Source organism: Hermetia illucens, chromosome 4 (genome assembly GCF_905115235.1).
Source record: "Hermetia illucens chromosome 4, iHerIll2.2.curated.20191125, whole genome shotgun sequence".
Lineage (NCBI taxonomy): Eukaryota > Metazoa > Arthropoda > Insecta > Diptera > Stratiomyidae > Hermetia > Hermetia illucens.
This window is the reverse complement of record NC_051852.1, coordinates 18,472,811-18,482,431: the sequence shown is the minus strand read 5'-3', so window position 1 is coordinate 18,482,431 and position 9,621 is coordinate 18,472,811. Positions and strand designations below refer to the sequence as shown.

Here is a 9,621-nt window from a genome sequence, read left to right as displayed (position 1 = left end):
CAATGTAGCACCACTGCAGGGAATGCAAGGGCGACGTACGAACATGCATTTGTCCGAATCTGGAGGTCTGTGTGCATGGCCATGTTTATACGGGGGTCGGGTAGGTGGGAGGAAGCTGCCCACTTGTTGACAAAAATGGCGATGTAAGGAATACCCAGAACAAAAAAAGCCAAAAAGCCGTTGCTATATGAAGACTGGTTGGCAATAGTTACGCACTACTCTGCTTGATTATGGGACTATCGGAGCAGATACTTTAACAAGTGATAAGGAGGAAGTGACGACCCTGGATTCCTTTGGGCCAAGCAGTAAAATGTTGTATTCTCCACCCAGCCCAATGGAGACTGATAGGCAACCAGCTATTGACAGTGTCAAAGAATGAATTCACGCAGTGTTAGCAAACCAAAAACTCAATGTGGAAGATTACCTAAAGAAGATGGGTAATATCCTGAACACTCTCTACGGAACAGGTTCGAGCAAATGTCTGAACAGCTGTAAAGCCAAGGAACCAAGCACGCCCATCCGATGCAATTGTTATCGAAAGCAGAGGTGACCTCTCTTCGCTCTCTTACCGTCCGGATGCAATTGTTATCGAAAGCAGAGGTGACCGCTCTTACGCTGAGATTCTGCGAAAGGTCAAAGAAAATTCAACGCTAAGGGGCTTGTGAGCCAATGTCACTGCTCCCGGAACTTCAGTAGACGCAGAACGAGAGAACGCTCAACTACCAGAACTTGATTCTTACGTGAGGAGGTTACGGTTAGGCAATTGGGCCACGAGATAACTATAGAGTGCAGGGACCTTGATGAGACTACAACGAAAGACGACATATGGAGGGTATGGTTGCAGCAATTTCAAGTTCAATCCCGGAGTGTCAAAAATGAACTCACGGATGATACTCGTTGGCACGTCAACGGCAATCATCAGCTTGCCAGCTGTTTGGGCAAACAAGCTGCTGGAAGCTGGTATAGTTAAGATCGGATGGGTTGTCTGTAGGATTGAGGAGAAAATGTATACCTTCCCTCATTTTCATCGCGGGAGACTCCAGCATATTACATTGTGTATCCATGCGGCGAACTACGATAATCCAGTCTGATCTGGGAGGTAGCCACTAGAGGCTGTTAGCAGAGATCGTCTCTTCGTATACCGGCAATTCACTACCAAGCCAAGGGTATCCGAAATCCATATCCCGCGGCTAAATAAGATTGACTTTTTCCTCCAATGTAAAGTATCTGGGTAAAATCCTGGATCCTTAGTTAAATTGGAGAGAGAGGCTAAGAAGGCCTGTATAGCTTTGTACGCCTGCACGATGACCTTTACAAGGAAATGGTGTCTCCGCCGAGGATGGTCTGGTTTGGTTCTCTCGATATACGCAACTGTGTCTGTTTTGTCTGGTGACAGGCGCTGAATAGAACGTGCAATAAAAAAAAGCTAAATGAGATGATTGAGAGACCTACAGTCCTGCTCAACAAATGCTGTCAATTTGATTGTCACGGGATTTACATTTGGTGAGGCATCATGTGAGAGAGTTCAAGAGGAATACGTCTTTTCGGATACAGTTTATATCGTCATAGACGCCTTGGATGGCATTGGGGTAGAGAAAGTCGGCAAAACCCCCTTTCACATACACGCGGTCGTTACATTTGGGGGAGGAGACGTCGCACCATGCGACAAAGCACTACGTGACCAAAGGTCTAATCAGCTGCTTGTAGCAGAAGGAGAGAAGAGTTTGACTTTAGGGAGGATGGCAGGTTATGTCTTTAGGCTGGACCATAGGGTGATCAACTCAGCGATGACAGACGGGTATTGAGATGTATCCCGAACTACTTGGTGGATTGGATGGTGGGAATGGGAGATGCCGATTTTGATCTCGGAGTTGCGGGTATTGGTTGGCATCTTACGGATAAAAGTGGTTCTAATACGGAAGACAATGGCTTCACAATTATTTGTGTTGAGAACGAGTCTCCAAGAATGTAGGAATTTGTCGAGGGTTAGGATCGGACTGGCTTCCTCCTGGACAGCTTGTAAGCTTCGGGAGGAGGTATAGAGGGTCAGATTGTCAACCTGTTGAACGGCTTTGGTAGTTTGAAGGGGGTTGGTAGGGTGTTAAAGTGAGATGTCAGCATAGTGTTGCTGACAGTACCAACTCTTGTTGTAAGGCTCGGACAGGGTTTTATTCATGATGATCCGATTACCGATCAGATAGGTAGTTTAAAATTAATCTGCGCAATTGTGTCTGAAATTTGAAGTTCTGGAAAAGTTTGAAGCCTTTGAGCCAGAGTGCATGAAAGGCTTTCTGGATATCAAGGAGGCAGGCAGTAGTGCGTATCTTGTTATTTAGGTGGCTGAGGATGTTTTGAGACTTACGAGGCCATGGGAGGTATTAGGGAATTATGTTGTGGTTGGAGATGTGATCGATGTGTGATTTTTTCCACGGGGTGAGAAAATGTTCTGGTGGGAGGCATAGGTTGAAAAGTTGGGATAGGAAAGGGCTGACTGTTTTAACATATTTCTTCAGAATAATGATCGGGATGTGAGCAGGGCCGTTGGACTTTTTATTGCTTCGGGAGAGGATGGGGAGCAATGGTTAGTTGTGAGCTCAGGGGATGGAATTAGGAAGTGGGAGAAGATGGGGGGGAGGAGATAAGATTGAGATTGCGTTTAAGCACCAATGTGAGCGGGGTAGATGTGCATGTGCGATATGCGACAAGGAAGTTATTTGCGATGAGTTTGGTGTGGGTTTTGGGCGAAGTATTGTGGGGAAGGATGCCGGCTGTCCGAGGTTTCGCTAGGAGAGGCCATATTCCACGGAGCTGGTTGTACGTCTGCTGGTTGCGCGAAATACCTGCGTGCTTGACTGCATAGTGGGCAGCATATAGTGCCTGGATGAGCTGAAATAGAAAATAAATTCGGGATTTGAGGAAATTGAAGGCGCGTATCTGTATCGGTGGAGTTCGCGTCGGAGGGTGGCTTTTTACTTAATAAGGTCAGGGTGATAAGACGCTGATAGTTTAGCGGTCTGAGAGGACTAGTTTCACGGTTGACACTTTGCGTTACTTCCGAGAGCTTTTGCACGGCGGAGTCGATTTCTCAAAGGTTGATGGGCAGCTTGTCGGTTAGATTGCGGTTGAGAAGTTGCCAATAAGTGACACCGTAGTTAAGAAAAAGTTTGGATTGGGTTTTAGGGAGGCGATCAGAGGTGTTAATTGGCAGGACAACAGCTTTTTTATCAAGATAATATTCAAAGACAATACGAAATACGGGTCGACGTTTCAAGTACTTTAGAATGTTCGAAATTTGAAAATCCACTAAAATTTTTTACTAAACTTAATATTATTACTTACGGACATGAAAGTAACCCAAGTTATTGGTATTTGTTTTCCAGCCAATATAATTTTTTTCTTCTGCCTCATCCGCATGAATATAATAAAATGTATTATTTCGAAGATCCTGTAAGGACGAAAAAAGTGCAAATTGCTATGTATTACTTGACAATTACAGAAAAAACATCATTTTTGTTTTAACCTACTCACTCCATTATAATCCTGTGGTCCTCTAAACACTGCATAAAATCTTGGAAACTCTCTTTCTCTGTTTTTCCTGGATTATAGTGAATATTTGCAAACCGTTCCATGATCATCTGAAGATGAGCGCTTAATACAGAAAGATATAAAATTGCAAAGGGATCATTTGCTTTCTGTACCAGTGCCAATTGTAACTGCAATATGGTCAAAAACATGGCCGCCTGCAGCGAACCCCAATAGCAAAACGCATTTTTCCTCCAATCATAGTGTATCCAATTTTCCAACGAAAGTTGCGTCCCATGCGACAGCGTTGTAGCAAGGGGATATATTAGACTTCCTCCTTCGTAGAATACCATAGTACTCAGTGAAAACAACCTGCAAAAGTTGAGGACCCTTTTCAATTTATCCTTTTGCGTCCCCGTCATGGGCCCACTGTCGAGGCAGTTCGGCTTCTTATTGATTTCGATGACGTTGGCACTTAGCCGCAGAATCACGAAGAATTTGATGGTACCGAATTTCAAACAAATGTTTATAGAAACTTTTTCCAGTAATTGCTTTAGATTTTCCACGAACAACAGTTGGATAGTGTACGAGAAATAGTAGATAACGTTGGTAAGGATATAGTTGGTAACAACGTGTATTTTGTGTCGCAGCCGATAGTCCTCGGACCAAACGTTCTCAATTTTTCTTTCCGATGAATTTTTTGAACCGATCCTTGGATCTTTCGAGGACACTTCAACTGTAGGTGCCATTTTCGGTTTCCCACTCTTTATTAGATTGTACACTACAAAGTCTCACTGGTACCTTTACACCTATAACTTTCCTTCCGATGAGGAGACAAATTATATACCAGTTTCTTTCGTTGCAAAACTAAGACCGTGGAAAGTATATGTTTCTGATGTTATAGTATACAATAGGACTCGTTCACCCAAGACTGTGGCGTTGGCATAAGGTTGGTTATCCTACCATGGTCGGTTGGTGAGAACAGAGCAGTGCTAGATACGGTGACGATTTCTGTTGGTATGTGTCTTCGTCCCTGCTACTTCAATCTTGTCGCAGTTTTACTGAAGGTTCAAAGCTTCTTCACTGTTATCTCGGGCCCCACCCCTCCTCCATTCCCACTCTCTGGGGAATCTAATAACGAACGCATAATATACCACCTTTAGAATACGTCGAGAAGTCCCAGAAAAATGGCCAACATCCGTCCAATCTGCCCCCGGTTTTCTGCAAGGTCCACTTCCCTAGAATGGTAATGGGCGACCTTACCAGGAATGGAACAGTCTAAAGTTTCCATTAGAAGATATGAGCCAGAACGCTCGCAGGATTGTTGAAGCCTCACCAAGGAGAACTTAATATCACAGTTGAATTACTCACGGGTAACCACTGACTAAATTACCACCTGGGAAAGCTAGAGATATCTGCGGACACTATCTTCAGATTCTGTGGAGAACGTGATGGAGCCTCCGTACATGTTCTGGGACAATGTCCCGCAGTTGTGCAAAATAGGTCAATACATTAAAGAACACCTTGCCAAGGTGTCTTCGTCTGAGATCTGAGGAGGCCGGCCAGCTGCATACGAAGTGCAGGACCGCCTCTTCCTCCTCCTCATTGGCTGCATATGGTCGAGACCACCACCCCGATTTTTTCCATGAAGTGGTATTAGGAGCAATATCACGTATCCCCCCTAGGCTCTTTCACAAGGATTTTTACCTGCCGGGAAGAGTTCAAATTTCTCCGCTCGGTTGCGTGAATCCTTGCAATTTCACCCATGAGAGTAGACTTGACAGTGGATGGCCGGATTCCAAAAGCTGGTTCTAGCCAGACCTTCCAGACCCTCGGCGAACCAGTTTGTCAGCCTCCTCAGTACCAGCGATGTTAGAGTGCCCCGGCACCCACATCAGGAATGCTTCATTCTGTCGACGAAGTTTCAGCAGCAACTGATGACAACTCCACACCAGCTGGCTTCATATGTCGTTGCTGTTTAGTGCTGATAATGCCGCCCTACTACTGGAACAGATTCGAATGGTGCGACCCCTCCATTTTTGTCGCAAACATTCTTCTGCTGCCAATGAAATGGCATAAATCTCCGCCTGGAATATGGTCTTCATTTTTCCGAGGGGTCGGGCCAGTTTTATAATCGGATTCCCCGAGAACACACCTGCGCCCGATCCGCCCACCATGGTTGACCCATCGGTGAAAATTATTAAGTTTGTAATCTGAAAAAAACTCATGGCCATTCGTCGATCATTCTTCTCTTTCGGTGATTACGACAGTGTATGTCTTTTCAAAGACGAATTTGGAAACCATATGATTGGTCGGCCTCAGAACTACCGGATGTTTGTCAAGGAATTTCGAGATAGACGCATGACCGTATGATTGGCAGCTTTTCCACGGTATCGCGTCTATATGCATTATTGGCTGCTTTCCGTTTCACCTCCAAGTGAATGGGGGTAGATTTAAGATAGCTTCAAGTGCCGCAGTCGGGGTAGTACTCATTGCTCCAGTAATACTTAGGCAACCAAGCCTCTAAATTTGCGTTAGCAGCTTCCTGTTGTTATCAAAGTTCAGTCTCGGCCACCTGACTATGCATGCATACATCAAAATTATTAATTAAATTATTATGGATTTATACATCCAATGTATCCGTTTTGGTGAAAGTCCCCAGGTCATAGCTATCGCATTCCTACAGCACCAGAGCAACCTGCAAGATTTCTGATGTTCTTCCTGGATATGGTGCTTCCACGTTAACTGGGAGTCGAAATGTACTCCTAAATACTTGACTGTTTGTGTCAGCTGGATTTCTGTGAAAGGTTCGTAGATTAGAACTTTTACCGCCTCATTATTTGCGCCACATTGCTGAAGCAGAGAGTCTACCATAAGGTTAGCTGGATTTCAACTGGCCGACACCGTACGAGCAATCAGATCGACAACTTTCCGATCAGCAGCAGATTTAGGAGTTGTCTCCTGCATGAGTGTAACAAGAGAACCGGCATCTGATGGTCGCTGGGCGTTGCTTCCGCCACTTCATGCAAGTTCAACATCGACTGCTTGTATGACCTAGCTGTCACTCGACAGTGATCGGACGACAGATACTCTGGGAAACCCGCCTAAGAATAACCGTCTGCGAGTTAATTTGGGACAGTGCGCGAAGATTTGATCTTCGCTCTACCTGCTCTTCATTTATTTCGAGAAAGCTTTTGATAGCGTGAGTAAGGAGTGTATCTAGAGTGCTAAAGGAAGAGAGAGAGAGAGAGATTTTGAGGTCTAAAGCGAAGTCCGAAAGATTGCATTTTGCCACTGATATTATTTCTTCTTGTTATCGGTGACGTTCTTCATACCACGCTTTTCGGAGGACTTGAAGGATTTCAATAGAGAATGACATCTTTCCTAAGATATCCCTACTACGTTGATGGCATATGTTTGCTCTCACACAGGGTCATGGATCTTGGCTAAATGGCTCTAGATTTTGAAAGAGAAGCAAGTAGAGTTGGAATTAAGATAAATACCAACAAATTCAATGCTCTGAGTTTGTAGAGTCATCGTACTCTCCCTATCTCTGGATTAATTGGTAGAACTTCGAAGGCGTCGAAGCTTAGTTTCTACCGACGGGGCACCGTACTGGAATGTACCCGACGCTGTCCTGTCTAAAATCTGGAAATGCAATTACCTCAATACAAAGATCATGTTGAGAATATTCTGTACTAGTGTCTTTTCTGTGTTTCTATATGGGAGCAGCACATGAAAAGTGAACTCCACTGTTACACAAAAGCTCTAAACTTTTGTCAACACCTATCTGGGTCGTATCATCAGAGTACGATGGTCTAATAGTGATACAAATGAAGAACTTGATTGGTACAAAAGTCTGGCCTCCGGATGCGATTTGATAGAAATGTGGAAGCGGACGAGGATAGGTAACCCATTCAGGAAAGGCCGCAATTCCCAAAGACTGATTGAATGTCCCATTCGCGAAAAGGTACTAAGGTCGTACCCTGTAAATGAAATGCTTACCAATGGGGAAAGTCTAGTGAGCCTGCTCTCAACTCTGAATGACATCATCGCGAAATGCTTACCAATAGGGAAAGTCCATTGAGTCTCCTCTCAATTCTAAATGATGTCAACGTGATAGGGGTGTTAGCAAGTATAGAAAGGGCTTTTGATTGTGCGCCCTTCCGGGATGATGTTGGCAAAGAACTAATGCTGACGACGCTTTGATTAAGTGAATCTATATTATGCTAATTGGTGCTAGGAGTTGTTGTGTGCTGAAGTAGGTATAGCTCGTTGCCTGGCAATAGACGCAGCAAAAGCCTGCCCAAAAGGAGGCGTGACATGTTTGACCAATCACTGCTGTGTAAACAGCGAAAACTGCCAATACATGCTCAAGCATATGCGGATGATGTGGTTGGGCTTTTTGATCGAAACCTCCAAAGGATGTATAGAAATAGCCAACAATAAAAAAAGCCACAATAGTATTACATACTACAAAAAGGAGTAAACTGAATGGTTTTGGCTTCCAAAGATGAGGGGAATAAGCTTCCAACCCTCCAAAGAATGAACTATGCGTATGGCCCTTTACCTTGACGTGCGAACTCAAACGTCATGTGGTAACATATATTGGAACTCAAATACTAATTTGTTTAGATCTATGGGGTAACATCAGACATGAGGGGCACGGATAATTGGAAGAACAGAATCCAGCTTTTGTAATGCCCTTCTAATTCTTGGATTCCCACACATCTTTTGATAGAAAATATAAAGTTGGCTTCAAGCACAGTGAAAATTGAGGCAAATCAGAAGAATACGTGTCAGGGTATAATGATGTCTTCTGCACGAATGGCTCAAAAATAGAACAAGGCTCTAAAACAGGGATCCACATCTCGGGTAAAAATTAGAGGTTAGCTTTTCTCTGAGTACCATATACGAAAATCTTTCAGGCTCAAATGTATGCGATTCCAAAAGCGACAAGGTGGATGATTGACGGGTATTTTAAGGACAGACTGGCCGACGTTCAGGAATGTGGAACTCGTTTGAACTCTATATCTAAATTCAATCAAATGAAACTACTCTGATTACCCGACCACTGTGATGTAGGGGGAAAGAATTCTCGGCAGTATTGGCTAATGCTACTATCGAAAACTAGGAAGAGACGTAAGGCCAAATGCACTTAGACACATCGTCTTGTCAGAGCCAAAAAAGTATACTTCAAAATTTATCCTATTCTGCAGAGAGGCATGCAGAGGTTTTGTGAGCATTCTGAGTAGCCATAACAGTAGTATTACAAGATGATAGGTGTCGATCCTGTAACGAAGAATAACACTTCCTATTTTAATGCCTCGCCAATGAGTGCTTCAGGTATCAGGCTTTTAGTGCTGATGTTCTTAAGTTGCGTGGGGTAGCATCACATCCACTGACGACAATCCTATGGTACATAAACGAATCTAAGATATTCTGTTAGACGAGGGTATCGAATACTATGGACCACTAAGAGCTAATTGCTCAGAAAGTGAATCCCCAGTGACACACACACAGCATATAGGTAGATTTCTGGAAATTCAGCCTCCCAAGAGATAAATATCCTTGAGGTTCCAGTTGATGAGCAAGACCCCGAGAGATAGGTCAATTCCGGCGTTAAAGAAACGAAAATAAATGAGAAGAATTGGAAAAGGATTCTTTGCAAATGAGCGCTCTGAACACAAAGGTAAAGGACACAAAGTAAATCAACAGTAATTTCTTCCGGCCTGAGCTGTAGCTGGACAGTGAAATCTAATAGCGAACAAAGCTCTTTCTCCAAGCATACGGGAGCCAGGTTGCCTATCCAAGTTTCGTGACACATTGAACTCACGAAAAGTTACAGAACAATGATGTCTGGTGTAACCAGCCTGCGGAAGTTTGTCACTCTCACCACTCAGCACTCATGCAGTTCACAATGGTATGTCTGTTATGGCAAAACGTCACTCCCCCCACTACAAACCCGAATTTTTTCAATTTTTTTTCTCTAATGGATTTTTTTCATCGTAAGAACCATTTAAAATATTTCCTGAGATACCTGGCACTTCAATTTTACTCTTACGACTCGTCAACAGTAACCACCATTCACTATTCAAT

General features: G+C 43.8%; 1 protein-coding gene across 1 annotated transcript; it reads right to left on the bottom strand.

Moving 5' to 3' along the window:
• Positions 1 to 3,681: 3,681 nt before the first annotated feature.
• Positions 3,682 to 9,621, bottom strand: LOC119656305. Its single transcript, XM_038062748.1, has 3 exons — positions 9,563 to 9,621; positions 3,733 to 4,481; positions 3,682 to 3,688 (listed from the first exon to the last, which is right to left on the bottom strand). Exons 2-3 carry the CDS (start codon positions 4,269 to 4,271, stop codon positions 3,682 to 3,684), a joined length of 546 nt encoding a protein of 181 aa, XP_037918676.1. The 5' UTR covers positions 4,272 to 4,481; positions 9,563 to 9,621.